The 16,738-nt window shown below is 40.9% G+C and overlaps 1 protein-coding gene across 3 annotated transcripts in view; it reads right to left on the bottom strand.

The window, feature by feature from the left end:
* The window catches only part of LOC136867437 (uncharacterized), a 273,943-nt gene that overhangs the window by 175,894 nt on the left and 81,311 nt on the right, over positions 1–16,738 (bottom strand). For all 3 annotated transcript variants that reach the window (XM_068227089.1, XM_067144642.2, XM_067144641.2), the window contains exon 2: positions 4,713–4,946. In XM_068227089.1, the coding sequence (XP_068083190.1) occupies positions 4,713–4,933 (221 nt within the window). In that variant the 5' untranslated portion in view covers positions 4,934–4,946. The remainder of the gene's footprint in view (positions 1–4,712; positions 4,947–16,738) is intronic.

The following is a 16,738-nucleotide window of genomic DNA, read 5'->3' as shown; positions in this document are numbered from 1 at the left end:
AACCATTAGCCATGGAGCCGGACACTGACATATACTGAACGAGTAAGATGAATCCTGCGTTCTAAGTTCACAAGGCCGGGATGAGTGGCCCAGACGGTTAAGGCGCTGGCCTTCTAACCCCAACTTGGCAGGTTCGATCCTGGCTCAGTCCGGTGGTATTAGAAGGTGCTCAAATACGACAGCCCCGTGACGGTAGATTTACTGGCAAGTAAAAGAATTCCTGCGGGACTAAATTCCGGTACCTCGGCGTCTCCGAAGACCTTAAAAAGTAGTTAGTGGGACGTAAAACAAATAACATTATTATTTAAGTTCACAGGAAAGAAAGCATCGTTAAGGCCATCATCACATTTTCTATACCTGTTCTCGCTTTAAAGTGGACTACCACTGAGGTGAAGGGTTTTCAAACGATTGCTGACAAGCCACCACATGCATGATCCAAACTCAGCCTCATAAAGACACACTCTGCCACGTTCTGATGGTGGTCGTGGACTGATAGACCTTCAGAAATTACACAATGAACAAATTGCATCACTAAAATTCTACTTCGTGGTTTCCCATTTTCACACCAGGAAAATGCTGGTTCTTTACCTTAATTAAGGCCGCAGCCGATTCCTTCCCACTCCTAGGCCTTTCCTATCCCATCGTCGCCATAAGACCTATCTGTGTCGGTGTGACGTAAAGCAAGTTGTAAAAAAGAAATGCTACTTCAAAGATAAATCAGAAACCTCTGCCCTACATAGTGTAGTGGTTGCAACAGATAACGGCTTTACACCCCTCAGTCTAAGCACCCCGGCTTCACTTACATTTTCAGTCTCCACAAGTGAGGAAAAGATCGTTCTATTGAAAAAGAAGCCTGTTAATTGACAGTATGGACATGAGATCAGCCATGCATCGACAAACAAGCCTCGCATGAGTGACTGACACACTTAGATATATATCCATAAACAGAGGGCTTCATGTTCACCATGCAGGATCAAATCATTGCCACAAGGAACTACAGAAAGGATATACTGCATGATCCTTCAGATCTGTGCCGACGATGCAATACATCTCCAGAAACCATCCAGCACATAACCTCAGGTTGTCGATTAATGGCAAACACAGACTACAAGTACAGACATGACCAAATTGCAAAAATCATTCATTAGAAATTAGCTCGAAAAATAACCTAATCTATTGTACTACAGCATATTGGAAGTACAAACCCCAATCAGCCTTGGAAAGTGAAAATTACGAGTTTTACTGGGATAGAAGTATCATCATTGACAAAACTATTACCTGTAATAGACAAGCTATGCATTTTTCAGATAAAAACAAGAAAATCTGTTTCATAATAGACATAGCCCGCCCTAATCCTCACAACCTCCAATCAGCATATACAGAGAAGATATCCAAGTACACAAAATCTGGCCACAGACATAAAAACCATATGGAAACTCAACAATGTTATCATCATTCCAGTAGTGATTGGATGTAATGGTATTATACCAAAGACACTACACAGGAGCACTGAAGCACATAATCTCCACCCTCTCACTTACAGAGAACTAGAAAAAAGCAGCAATCCTGGCCACTTGCCGTATAGTAAGGAAGTTTATAATTTAATTTTCCTTCTTGTTTCTATTATATTTTCTATGTTATGATATATTTCCTTATTAATCCTTAATTCTCATCATTCTGTAGGTTTCATTGGACCTAAGATGTATCTGCCCTCTCGATTCTTCTTCCTAGTACTTCCACTGTATCTATTATTGTTGACTAGAAATCATTAAAATGCATTTAAGACTCCAAACATTAATTTATAAAAACAATTACACTGTTGGTCTCGAGAAGAAAAGAACTGCAACACACAAACCAAGACGATATCAACTAATTTTTACAGGTAAAATCAGTCAATTGTAACTCTCATCACTCACCAAAACAGCTTGAAGGACACCATAATCAAAAGTGAAATCTGGTCATCTACCCATGCCGATACACTAACTTTCTCCAGTACACAGTAGTCGCGTGTGATATTGTATAGTGACACAGAGGAAAACTGTAGTATTAGTATATTGTTTATTTGAAAAATTGTGGCCAACCCTGGGATCCCCTTATAACTGTTGGTCAGATGCCTGGGAATTCATAGAGCACACTGTGGTAACCACTGCTCAAGTCTGTATAAACTACAGTTCATTAGAGAGAACTTCATGTCAAACAGCAAGAGATGATGATGATGATGATGATTATTATTATTATTATTATTATTATTATTATTATTATTATTATTATTATTATTATTATTATTATTATTTGAAGCGGCCTAATATTTAGGTCATCGACCCCTAATAGTACGAGGCGAAACGAAATAACATGATAATTAAAATTTTAAAATGTATCCACTGACTAGAATTTACAACAAACGATGATGAAAAATAATGATGAGTTTAAATTAATTAGTGTATCAGATTCAGATTATAGTAGAGTAAGGTATTGCCTTGGAATGCAGTAATATATATTATTCAAATGAATATTTTTAAAATCCATTAAAATATACAAATACAGACTAAAAGAACAGCAAGAGATATGCCATAGAAATGAACACAGGGAACAGTCTGCTAAGGGAGGTTGGAGAGATAAAAACGACTGGACAGGTCTGACACAAGTGAGTGGAACCATGCCAGATTTATACGAAGGTCCATTTTAAGGTGGAAGTTAAAACCCAACGTTTCTATTTGTTATGAAAAACCATAAGGATCTTCACCTCAAATTTTAGATATGTCTTATTTTAATAATTCATTTTAAGGGGAGTCGTAAAGTCCTATCTTGATGATATTAATTTGGCAGGAAATATGCCCCATTGTCTCAGGACGTATTACTGCAAATTTCACTCTTCCCATAAATTCTTATGTATATTGGAGTGGGTTGACTGAACAAATATAAATACATTAATTTTCTTGTATGTTCCAAACTTTTAACAAAAAATGAACCATTTCCATTTGCTAAAATCAAATCAACATAAACGTGTCTCTCGGTCATGGCCACCCATCAACGGCTTCTAATTTCAAATAACCACCTGCCAGAAAGCTTAGCCTGCACGGTTGCTAGGGTTACACTTCCGTCATACTAACTTCCAACATGCAAATTTTAGGTGACTCCCAGTCTTAAGACATATTTATGTCTTTAGAAATATCCCTAAATTACACACTAAACAAGCAAAATACTCTTTCCTAGGTTAGTAGCTGAATTATGGCACAAATTAACTCTCGGTAAACAACGAAAGATTTATCTGATCCAGTTTCTGAGACATTGGGTCAAACATGTGGAAAAGTCAAGTTTCAGAAACTGGGTTCAAAATAAGTCACGATGTTCACTCGCACATTCAACACATAAAACACAATCTGCTCCATAAACAGCATTATCTGAGCCCTCTTTCCGTCCAAGTCCATCAAAACGTAATGTAACTTATTTACACATGCTTTTTTATCAAGAAATTCTACCTCGGACGATTCAGGTTTCTTTAAATCTGCACTGGTGGGCGTGGCAGTGTCCATTTTTGACAGCAGACGCATTACTAAATTCAATATTTACAATATCAGCACATGGACTAGCAACTTGTTTGCACCAATTCCTGCGAAAATTACGCTTTTAAACAGACTTTTTGTCTTATTCATGGTTAAAACTAAAATAAATCAGCTACATTTCCAACAGATGATGCACATACACTGATAAAATAAATGTACAGAGCAATAAAATAAAAAATTAAACTCTGGTCAACCTAAATTACGTGAATGTTTGTTAAGACAGTACCGGAAACATTTTCTCACAAAATTCTGAAACATATCAGTGAAAACCATAACGTTCTAGATCTATGGGGTACAGAAATGGGTAACTTCAAAGAGAAATATGGCCAAAGTTGAAAAATTTGCTAGTTGTCCATTAATATTCTAAATTAGATCTTTAAAATGCTTGATGGTAGCATATCATAATAAATTATACACCATTTCATTCACCAGAGTACAAGTAATTTTACGAGAAAACATTTTGTAAACGACTTTTTTTCTACCCCCCTTAAGGCGACACCCCGGAGATAAAATCGATATTTTGGTGAAATTTTTATGACTGAAATTGAAAGGATTTTCTTTTATCTTGTCAGGAAGTTATTCCACTGAATTCAAACAATTCATCACTGTTAATAATGCTTTGTTTGCCAATTTGTTTGCCAATTGTAATTTTACATTTAAATCCCATTTTTCTCCCATGATATTCTGCCAACTATAACAAAATTTGTATTGTATGGGAATCACAGCTATATTAAGAAACATGCGTATGGAATTTTAGATTGCAAAATTTTTTCAAGTAGGAGGGATTTTTAAGTCCAAAATTTTAGAACGTAAAAATCACACAAACTTTAGTACGATGTAACTCCTTACATAAATTATGTGCAGAAAAATCCATACGCAGAGCTTTTAAAAGAAGTATCTACCTAATTACGAATTTACATTAACATGTTCATTAAATGTCATGAAAATTGAATTCAAAATGTCAAAAAATATTTTGGAAAAACTATTAATCGTATATGAAATGTTCGTAATATCTCTACTTTTATGTAGGTGACATTCCCACAAAGTTTCGTGAAAATCCATGCATTAGGTAAAAATATATTTTTATATCGGGAATGTCGATTTAAGGCCAATGCTGTCTGATTATTATTCCTATATATTATCACTTACTTGTAATTCTGGGGCCAGTAGTAGCGATAAGGTTCGTAACGTCCCTCAACGATGTCTCCAGGTCGATATGTAAGGCGCAGATGCGTGTCATAAGGGATAGGGTACGAACGTTTCTCCTTGCACGGTTCATCATCACTATCTCCGTCAGGGCAGCGCGGGAGGCCTAACGCCACACCCAGCAGGAGGACCGCGGCCAACGAGGTTACTCGTGCGGACATCATCCTGCTTTATTCCCTGTAACACACAGTAATATACGTCTACAATATTTTCTAGATATTAATAAAAATTAGATGGTGTCTGTTTTGTTTGTTTGCTAATCTGTTTGTTTGTTTATTTGTTTGTTTGTTTGTTTGTTTGTTTGTTTGTTTGTTTGTTTGTTTGTTTGTTTGTTTGTTTGTTTGTTTGTTTGTTTGTTTGTTTGTTTCCGATAAGCTCGAACACTACTGGACCGATCGTGCTTAAATTTGGAAAGGATATGCAGTCGAACCCGTTTATTGCGACATCGCTTTTAACGTTGTATTGGATATAACGGCGAAATCTAACGGTCCCGTCTAACTCCTATATAAGCACTGTATTTTAAACATGGCTTAGTACGACATCGCTTATTACGACATATCGCATAAAACGACGTATTTTTTTATATTTTTGGGGATGTATCGACTGAAACGCCCATTGTTGTTTTTGTTTGTTGTCATAAAGCAGCAAGAATAGATGAAATTAAGACCTGAAATGGTGAATTATAGTGGGAAGGCAGGGATGAAATGACTTCATAGAATAGTGAGATTAGTATCAAGTGTTGATAAGGTACCTTCAGATTGGACAAAAGCAGTAATTGCACTTATCTATAAGCAAGGGAACAGGAAGGATTGCAACAATCAAGATATCTCATTGATTAGTATACCAGGCAAAGTATTCACTGGCATCTTGGAAGGGTGGGTGCGATCAGTGGTTTAGAGGAAGTTGGATGAAAACCAGTGTGGTTTCAGACCATAGAGGGCCTGTCAGGTTCCGATTTTCAGTATGCGCCAGGTAACTGAAAAATGCTACGAGAGGAATAGATAGTTGTGTTTATGTTTCGTAGACCCTAGAAAAAGCATATGACAGGGTACCGAGGGAAAAGACGTTCACCATACTGGAGGACTATGGGAGTAAGGGTAGATTATTAAAATCAGTCAAAGGCATTTATGCTGATATTTGGGCTGCATTGAGAATTGATGGTAGAATGAGTTCTTGGTTCAGGGTACTTACAATGGTTGGACAAAGCTGTAATCTTTCATCTTTGTTGTTCATACTTTACAAGGATCATCTGCTGAAAGGTATAAAGTGGCAGGGAGGGATTCAGTTACGACGCTTGTTGTTTAAAGGGGCCTAACATCGAAGGTCATCGGCCCAGGAATTCAGTTAGATGGAAATGTAGTAAGCAGTCTGACCTATGCTGATGACTTGGTCTTAATGGCAGATTGTGCCGAACATTTTTAAAGTCTTAACACAAATACCCCTGATTTTTATGTAGACAGCAAAAATGCGTTTCTCAAGATGTCCGCAGAAAGATTCTATCGCCAAAATTCGAACATTCACTATTTAATTTCGTACACTTCCAGGGTCGGATGAGAACCGGTGTATTCAACATGGTATGGACGTTGTTAATTGGCAATTGGCGTTGGCAACTGAGAGAGAGGCGCTGGACTGGAAGCCGCAGGGTAAAAGGAAGAGAGGGAAACCCAAGCAAACCTGGCGAATATCTGTTCACATGGAAGCGATGGAAAAGGCAAGACCTGAAGTGAGAGGCTGGCTGTCAACAGGACCAGATGAAATGAAATGTCGTATGGATTTTAGTGCTGAGAGTGTCCCACAACATGTTCGGCCGGCCAGGGGCAGGTCTTTTGATTTGACACCCATAGGCGACCTGCACGTCGTGATGAGGATGAAATAATGATGAAGACAACACACACACACCCAGCCCCCGTGTCAGCGAAATAAACCAATTATGGTTAAAATTCCCGACCCTGAAGGTAATCGAACCCGGGACCCCTGTGACCAAAGGCCAACCCGCTAACCATTTAGCCATGGAGCCGGACAACAGGACCAGATGAAGATGCTTTGTTGATGCCCTGTGTTCTACAAGAAACAACAGGGATTAAGTGCAGGAAAAGTACTTCCAGAGAAAATTAGTTCATGTATATGTCACTCAGACGTCATTGCTTAACTTCTCCCCCAAGATGCGATTTGAAACCCGGTCATTTCGTCCAAAATTTTCGAAATGGGATATCATACAGTTGATATTGTGATTCCGTGTAAACTTGTTGGTGTTGTTGATTATGATCACCATCATCTAAAACAGAGGATCCCAAAGTAAGATTCACGGTCTCCCCGAAGTCCGCTGGAATGCTTCAAGGGGTCCGTAGGCATTTTCCTTTACGAAAAAAAGAATATGTTGTAATTTTCTCACATTCTTTGTGTTCAATAAGCAATGTTTTAAAATCGAGTAACTATCGGTATAAATAATGGAGGTGTTGTCTGCGACCAGTCATAAAATATGACTAGGACCAAACTCGATAGCTGCAGTCGCTTAAGCGCGAACAGTATCCAGTATTCTTGAGATAGTGCGCGCGAACCTGTCTATCAGCAGCCCTGAAGATGGTTTTCAGTGATTTCTCGTTTTCACACCAAAGAAATGCTGGGACTATACCTTAATTAAGGCCACGGCCACTTCCTTCCCACTCCCAGGTCTTTCCTATCCCATCGTCGCCGTAAGCCCTATCTGTGTCGGTGTGACGTAAAGCAACTTGTAAAAATAAAAAATAAAAGTCTAGGGAAAGGATCTTTTAGGTACTAATATGTTAGAATGCAAACGTATTTGAACAAGGTGCAAGTATCATCTATCCCAGTGGTATTCAAACAGTTTGGTTGACGTACGCACAAAATCTGTTTTACCTTCGTGCCACTGAAGTACGAGTATCCTGCGATTATACCAGAAATAACAAATGATTGTTTCTGAATGCCAAAGAATATTAACTAATAATCAATTTAGAGCCCAGAAGTATGGCAAAATGTCTTTTTTTATCTGGGTGGCACATAGAGACAAACATGTTTCCTTGCGTTTGGGAACTGTAGGACCAATTATTACATTTTGCCTTTTTTTTACTTATTTTAGCTTCCGTAGCCTTCATTGCCTTCTTATGCCTTTTCTTAAGTTGATGTAGATATTTCCTGCTGTTATTTATGTATTGAAATCAATCATTGGAAAGGAAAAATATAATTCCAATGTACTGTCTTAGTAATAAAGAAAAACATCATTTTAACTTAACAGATAAAAAATAACATTTACATAAACGATATTTTCATGACACAAAACTTGACAAGAGAAATTTTTTCTATCTATTTTACGTCGCACCGACACAGATAGGTCTTATGGCGACGATGGGATAGGAAAGGCCTAGAAATGGGAAGGAGGCGGCCTGTAATTAATTAAGGTACAGCCCCAGCATTTGTCTGGTGTGGAAATCAGAAACCACGGTAAACCATCTTCAGGGCTGCCGACAGTGGGGTTCGAACCCACTATCTCCCGGATGCAAGCTCACACGGTGAACTCGCCCGGTTTAAGAGGAAGAACAACTTGGTAACCATCCTCTGATAACACTAATCAGAAGGAAAATGGAAGAGGTCCGATACTTCGACGAATGAAGGTATCGGCAAAAGAAAGGAGCACGAACAGCGTCAAAATGAAAGACACCCTAGCCCTCGCAAATCGAATACCGTCGGGGCCGGAAAAGAACAAAGTTGACCAAGGGAGGTCAGACAGGAAATGTAAGTGCGAGGAATCTGTCACAAGTAAGATTCGGCTAGGGGAAACGTGGTCGCCAACCCGCACTCCCAAGTTGAGAGACCCTGGCCCCGCTTTTAGTCGCCTCCTCTTACCTCAGACAGTGGATACTGTCGACGTTATTTTATTATCCTCACCCACGGATGTAAGATTAAGTACTAAAATGTGATAATAATTTCGTGTGGCTATTTCTAGCCGAGTGCAGCCCTTTAAGGCAGACCCTCCGATGAGGGTGGCGGGTTCTGTCATGTGTAGGTAACTGCGTGTTATTGTGGTGGAGGATAGTGTTATGTGTGGTGTGTGAGTTGCAGGGATGTTGGGGACAGCACAAAAATCCAGCCCCCGAGCCATTGGAATTAACCTATAAAGGTTAAAGCCCCCGAACCAGCCGGGAATCGAACCCGGGACCCTCTGAACCGGAGGCCAGTACGCTGACCATTCAGCCAGCGAGTCGGATACTAAAATGTGATGCAGATGTGTGTTGCGCAGCTTACGTTAAAGCACCTTTACTATTTTTGTGCCCATTTATGTCATTATAAGTGCTAATTTTAATTATTTTACTGCCTATGTCATAAATGTTAAGTTCTTATTTGCCCGCCTATTTTAGCAAAAAATAAATGCGTGAACTTCCGGGCTCTATAATAATCGTCATCTTTCGCAGCTTATCCCACTTGCTCAGGGTCCTTGCACGCACTGAGGATTGAAGGAGTTGTGGCCGGGGATTTAAAGTCGCGTGCTCTTCCTGACATCACGGGATTTTCAACTAAAAATCCCACCCCAGCAACACTGAGAACCAAATCACTGTCTCCAGGATGACAGATATGCAACTAAATCACTACACCATCCTGTTGCCCAATAATAATAAAGTATTGTATACGTTATAATTGAATCATGACTTGTTAAAAGGGCTTAAGTCCAGTTTTTAGCGATTTTGAGTTAAGTCCAATACAAGGTCTTACTTACTTACTCCTTGACGCTACGGTCCTTGCAGAACCTTGGTCTCCGCAACAATCTTCTTCCAAAGCTCTCTGTCGATTGCCTTGGTCCTCCATCTCCGGACTCCCATGGTACGTAGATCAGCCTCCCCCTCTTCTATCCATCGCTTTCTTGGTCTACCTCTACATCGTCTTCCACCTGGATGCCCCTCCAGCACTTTTTTCCCTGGCTGGAGTAGGCTTCTCACATTCCAAGTCGCTAATATCAATCCTTAACCATTTCCTCGCCTAGGTCGTTTATCAATTTTATCCGTCCGGTTTGTTCTTACTCTTTGCGGCTTCTCAACAGTTTTTTTAACGGGATAGAGTTGTCAACCCTATAACCAACCCCCAACCTGGAGGACCAGGGTATCCCTTTTAGTCTGGATCATCACCTTCGACCTGTCCGGCAAGGGAGGCCCTACCAGTAGCTAAGCTACCGCCGGCATAGCTCTCACGATCTTTTGACCACACAAGCCACACCACCACGACAACGTAAAGATACCATCGATGGGGCAATACAAGGTCTACAGACCTCAATACACAACGTTACGTTAAAACAACTTTAGTCCTGGAATCCTGCAGAATAATATTGAAGATGTTTTTCTGAGATAAGGATTTAAGAAAACAACAATATCACTGGAAACCATGAAACGTTATGTCCCACATTCTGACAAGGTGAGCTTCAAACCTACAGAGTACATGGAGTTCGAATACTCCGCAGGTATGAAAGGTTGTGTAGTTACTTCTCCATACATCAGCTGCCCTGTCTGTCATACTTTCAGACTTGCACAGTCAGAAGTACAGTTCTTCCAAAGACTATAGCATAGCCACAGGGCAGTGTTTCTATCAACACACACACACAAACAAAACTAGCTGATATGCAACAGGTGCTACCGTACATTCCTTGTGGAACAGAAGAAGACACATTTTACCAGGAGATTCTGCGGTGGAACAATGAACACACAGGAGGTGAAATTAGTGACGAAGATTAATCAAATAATACCGTCACGCTCATGACTTCTCAAGTAGTTAGCCTTTGATGGCTTAATACCTTGCAAATGGCAACATTTTATACGAACCTAATATGTACTTTTACCATTTGTCACATGTCTGTAAAAAGTGTGTATATGTCACTTCGGTCGTATTAATATTTAAAAACAGGCGTAATGAAACCATTTACATGTGTATGGTTTCAAACTATGTCACATATACTAACTGTTACCGTATTTTTGTGGTAGGTAGAGGTGAAAGAAGGTGCGCGGGTGAACGGGCCTCAAAATACGAAATTAAAGTTAAGATAAAATTTAACAAGGTTATATTTTCTTTCCAAAATTCAGAAAAAACACGAATGGCAGGTACAGAGTAGCAAGGTAACAAATTACAAGTACAGTATTCACAAGATTTGGGCTTCGAGCCCCTAACTCACAATTCTTGGGCAATTAGCCCAACTTTACCCCAAAACAAGTTTCAACAGAGGGGCAGAAAACCCCATTCATGCCCAGGAGCACTTGCTCCAAATTACACAGTAAGGTCTCCTTGAGGCGCGCAGAAAACAAAATTTTCAAGAAAGAGCAACTTGCTCTCAAAATTTAAGCCTGTCAAAGGCCACACCAAATTCCACCTTCAAGCTGTCCTCTAAGGACATATACACAGGGGTAAAATACCCAACCTACTGAGATCTATTAAGTGAGAAAAAGGTTAATTACATGATCTCTAAAATAACAATTTGAGAGGAGGCGATCTGCACTCCTAATACATTTTGTTTAAAACCTAATCTGGCTCTAGGCCGCTAATGCAAGGGCTAATCCCATACTACGGAGGTGACTTTAGAAAAGAACAATTTACATTACATTAAGGAAGAATCGGATGTGAGAAATGAGTTCACCTCAAAACAATATGAGTGGGAGCTCGAGAGGGTTAAGCACTCTCTATCCCAATACGTAGCTTATAAAAGAATAGATACCAAGAGTCTTTACATTTTAGGGAAAGGTCACATGGTGAAAAAGCTTCGGACCCGCCCCGAGAGTTAAACTACTGAGCTAGCAAGAAAAGAAGTTATTATACGGCCATTACCTGGTTGTTGAACTGCTGTCCGAAGAAAGAGGCGCTTCCCGCCCCCTGCTATGTACTTTACACACTGAAAGATGGTAGAGAAGTGGCGCAGAGACCCTAAAATCAGCAGTTTATATACTCTCGCGGAAAGTTCGAGGCGTTTCAGGAAAGAAAACACCCGCCCGCAAGAATTTTATTGGTTACAGAACCCAGTTACAGAGCAGTTTGGGGAAGAAGGCCCCGATTGGCCGAAAATTAATTTAAGAAATTCGGGATTGGCTAATTTCAAAACGAGGGGAAAGAAAGGGTTAATATTGCCAACTTAAACAATGACAGAAGGAAATTTAACAAAGAACAAACTTATGAAATAAAACTTTCTCCAAAAAACAGTTCTTTCACTTCGCACTAGGGTGCACTGTTGTAGTTCTTCAGTAGTGTCCTCTAGAAGAGAAAGTTCACACTTCTTACTACAGGTAAAACAAAAATACATCAAAAACGACCCAGTTCAGAAACTTCAAAATTTCCGAGTAGTGACATCTTCTGAGAAACTTGAAAATTAACACCATCAATAAAGTTCAGACTTCCTCCAGTAGGGGAGTTTCAACTGGCCAAAATTTGAATTAGCGGCGTGGAGGTGTACCGCCCGGTACACTAACAATATTCAAGAATGAATTGTTAAAGGGACTTAAGTTCATGTAATTTAAACACCTTAATATGTGTTACCGTGTTTTTGTGGTAGGTAGGCGTGAAAGAAGGTGCTGGGTGGTGAATGGATCTCAAGCTACTAAAGAGAAATTAATTTCAAAATTTAACAAGGTTATATTTTCTTTTCAAAACAAAGATATAACAAGCATGGCAGGTACAATGTAGCAAATCAACGGGGAGTCACAATATTTACAGGATTTGGGCTTCGAGCCCCGAAAACACAATGCTTGGGCAATCAGCCCAGTTTTACCTCAAAGACACTAGTTTCAACAGAGGGGCAGAAAACCCCATTCATACCTCAGAGCCCTTGCTCCAAATTACACTAAAAAGCCTCCACGAGGCATATGACACTCGATTTTCAAAAGAGCCCCACGCTCTCAAAATTTAAGCCTCTCAAAGGCTACACCAAACTCCACCTTCAAGTTGTCCTCAACGGACCAAAACACAGGGGAGAAATACCCAATCTACTGAGGTCTAATAAATGAAAAGAAGGTTAATTACGTGACCTCTAAAATCACAATTTGAGAGGAGGCGAATTTGCACTCCTTAATACACTTTGTTTCTAAGACCTACGTTGGCTCTTAGGCCGCTGATGCAAGGGCTAATCCCATACTACTGAGGTGACTTAAGAAAACACAAACTTACATTACATTACTGAAGAATAGGTTTCGAAAAATAAGTTCACCTCAAAACAATGTGAGTGGGAGCTCGAGAGGGTTAAGCACTCTCTATCCCGATATGTAGTTTGAAAGATAGAATAGATACCAGTTGCTTTTACATTTGAAAGGAAAGTTACATGGTGGAAGACCTAGAACCCTCCGCGAGAGTTAAACTGCCAACTCTAGCTAGAAAAGATGTTATTAAGAGGCCATTACCTGAAGTTGAACAGCTGGTGAAGAAAGAGGCGCTTCCCGCCTCCTGCTATGTACTTTACACACTGAGAGATGGAACAAAAGTGGCCCGGAGACCCCAAAATCAGCAGTTTATATCCTCTCGCGGAAGATTCTAGGCGTTAGGGGAAATAAAACACCCTCCCTCAAACTTTTTATTGGTTCGGGAAAAGAAACCCCTACATAGAGGAAAAAGAAACACATTATTGGTGGAAAATTAATTAAAGAAATTCGGGATTGGCTAGATCCAAAATAAGGGGAAAAGGAGGGGTATACAGCCAACTTAAACCATGACAGAAAGAAATTTAACAAAGAACAAACTCTTGAAATAAACATTTCTCCAACAAAATAGTTCTTTGATTTCGCACTAGGTTGCACTATTGTTGATCTTCAGTAGTGTCCTCTAGAAGAGAAAGTTCACACTTCTTACTTCAAGCGAAACAAAAACACATCAAAAGTGACACAGTTCAAAAACTCAAAATCTTCCACGTGGTGACATCTTCTGGGAAAGTAGAGAATTAATAGAATAGATAAAGTTCAACCTTCCTCCAGAAGAGGAGTTTCAACTGGCGCAACTTTTAAATAAACGGTGTAGAGGTGTACCGCCCGGTACAGACCTCCCCCCCCAAAAGTTCCTCCAGGGGTGACACATGAAATCAGTTTGAAACAAAGTCCAAGTAATGATGTTGATACGAAGATAGATAGCAGAAGCATTTACAAGATTTCTTAATTCAGTTTCAAAATGTTGTTGTTGCAGGTGAATGAAAGTCTTTATGTTTGTAGAATTTGAATTTCTGAAGATAAACTTTTAATACTTAAAGGTGAAGAAAAATTTTGCAATGTCCACCAAATATTGTTGTGGAATTCCGAAGTGTAGTTATTGCTTATGGTGACTGTCCATGTAGTTGATGTAGATTGAGTCGGATGGCCAGACCGGCCGTTGCGGCTTGCGTCCAAGGGAGGCCGCTCGGACCCCTCAAGTACCCTGAGATACCGCTCGCCCGCACTATGAGGGGAGCAGAGGTGTTGAAGTACGCCGCGCCCGCGGTGAACAGATACAGGCTGCGGGCGTGTAGCAGGTCGTGCGCCGCACATCAGCCTTGGCCGGGAGGTGAGCTCCGGCTCGCCGTGCACATGTCGTCCTCGCTGGAGAGGAGGGGGCCCATCCCCCTCCCCAGTCGCTGCACGGCGCTGCGCGGCTGCGGGGGCGCTGAAACATTAAAGCTAGGCGGCAGAATTGTGTTGGACCATCATGTTTCCTTTAAGGGCACAGGCATGAAAAGAGATTGAGGGGCCAGCGGCGTGCAGATATCCATGGCATTTCATCTAAGCCAGCCACTGAGTGTAGTGGAGCAGGAGACGGGAGCGTGGTAATGGCCGTGGAAAGGACAGAATGGCAGTTTAACGGATCGGGGCAGGTTGTACAAAAGGCTTACATCTAAAACCAAAATATTACAGAAGGGGCAGAATGCCTTAAAAGTGAAACTCAAAAAAAATATAACCTTCATATCCTTTCAAAATAATATGAAGCAAGTTAACACAGAAATTACACCGGTTTCACCTGGGACAGGTGAACTCTAAATATCCTCTCGGTGGCTGGATTACTTAGCAATAAGGTAACCGGCGTAAGAAAATCGAGAATGATACAAGGCCCATGAAATCTGGGGGCAAGCTTGCCCGCGGGAACAAAATTTTTGACCATAACCTGGTCACCTACCTTCAAGGTGGTGGGTCTCCGTCCACGATCATACCTTTCCCTAACCTTTTCATGAGATACTTTAAGATTAGCTTTAGCCTTCTTCCAAAGATCTTTAATGTTGTCCGGATCTATTGTCTCGGGCAGAATGTCATTCAGAGACCAGAGGTTAGAGAGCGGCGAGTTGGGAACAAACTTGAACATCAAGGAAGCTGGAGTAAACTTGTGAGATTCATGAACCGCCGAATTCAAAGCAAAAGCAATCCAATGCAGGGACGTGTCCCACCTGGAAGGATCTTCATGATGATAGGCAATGAGTGCGGACCTGAGATTACGGTTAACCCGTTCAGCCAGAGATGGTTGAGGGTAATAAGCAGAAGTAGTTACATGAGAGATGGACAAGTCAAAGCAGAATTTACGAAATAAATTTGATGTGAACGCCTTAGCATTATCAGATACAATATATTGGCACGGACCAAAAGAAGCAAAAATAGAATTTAGGCAAGTAATGGTGGACTGAGCGGTAGCCAGCTTAGTCGGAAATAACCAGGAAAATCTTGTAAAACCATCTACACACACAAAGATGAACTTGTTGGCATTACCCTTTGACTGGGGGAAGGGTCCCACATAATCGATATACAGGCGTTCCATGGGGCGCGACGCTTGATGAGAAGACAAAAGGCCTACTTTAGTGGACATGGTGGGTTTACTGATCAAACAAGATTTACAAGCTTTTACCAGTTCCCGAATTTCACCGTCCATACCTTTCCATATGAACATTTCACGAATCTTTTCACGAGTTTTAAAGATTCCAAGATGCCCCCCCAATGGGGTCTCATGATAGTATTTGAAGATCATAGGTACAAGAACCGCTGGAACGACAACTTTCATCAACTTATCATGCCTCGAAGGGCAACATAAAACACCATTCCTCAGAACATAAGGGACGACATGTTCCCCAGAAGAAAGGGTTTCCATTATCGGACCCAGCGTCGGATCTTCACGTTGGTATTTCTCAATATCCCTAAAGAGCATGGGAGCATCTGTTAAGATGGCATTAACACCAGATAGTATGGACTCGGAAGGTGATGAACTGTCGACCGGTTCTTGGGTCTCTACGTCGTTATGAAACATACGGCTGAGTCCATCGGCAACAACATTTTCGGTACCTCTGATATGCCTGACATCGAATTGGAAGGCAGAAATACGGATGGCCCAACGGGCTATACGACCTGTACGACGCGGCCTACCTAAGACCCAGCTTAAGGCTTGATTATCTGTCTCCAGATCGAATTTGACGTGTTCCAGATAGAGACGGAACTTTTCTAAGGCGAATAAGACTGCCAACCCTTCGAGCTCATAGATGGAATACTTGGCTTCTTGAGCCGATAGAGTCCTAGATGCATAGGCGATGGGACGCCTCCCTAGTTCAGTCTCTTGAAGAAGGACTGCAGCTACAGCTGACGACGACGCGTCCGTTTGGACGATGAATTTCTTCGAGAAATCAGGCATAGCAAGTACAGGGGCATTACAGAGAGCTAATTTAAGATCTTCGAAAGCGGCTTGTTGAGAAGGTCCCCACTCGAATTTGATGCCTTTCCTACGAAGAAAGTTTAAGGGCGCCGCTCTATTAGCGAAGTTAGGAATAAACTTCCTGAAGAAATTCACCATACCAATGAATCTAGCGATACCTTTGATGTCCTTAGGAGGTTTAAAATCACGGATGGCCTGTGTTCTAGAATGATCGACAGCTACACCATCAGGTGACACAATATGCCCTAGGAATGACATAGAGGGCTTAGCAAAGGCAACCTTGGACAACTTAACAGTTAACCCAGCCTTACGAAGGCGATTGAGAACTTCTCGCAGATGATCTAGATGTT

This window comes from Anabrus simplex, chromosome 3 (genome assembly GCF_040414725.1).
Source record: "Anabrus simplex isolate iqAnaSimp1 chromosome 3, ASM4041472v1, whole genome shotgun sequence".
NCBI classification, from domain to species: Eukaryota; Metazoa; Arthropoda; class Insecta; order Orthoptera; family Tettigoniidae; genus Anabrus; species Anabrus simplex.
The sequence above is the reverse complement of the archived record's forward strand: the minus strand, read 5'-3'. Positions and strand labels throughout refer to the sequence as shown.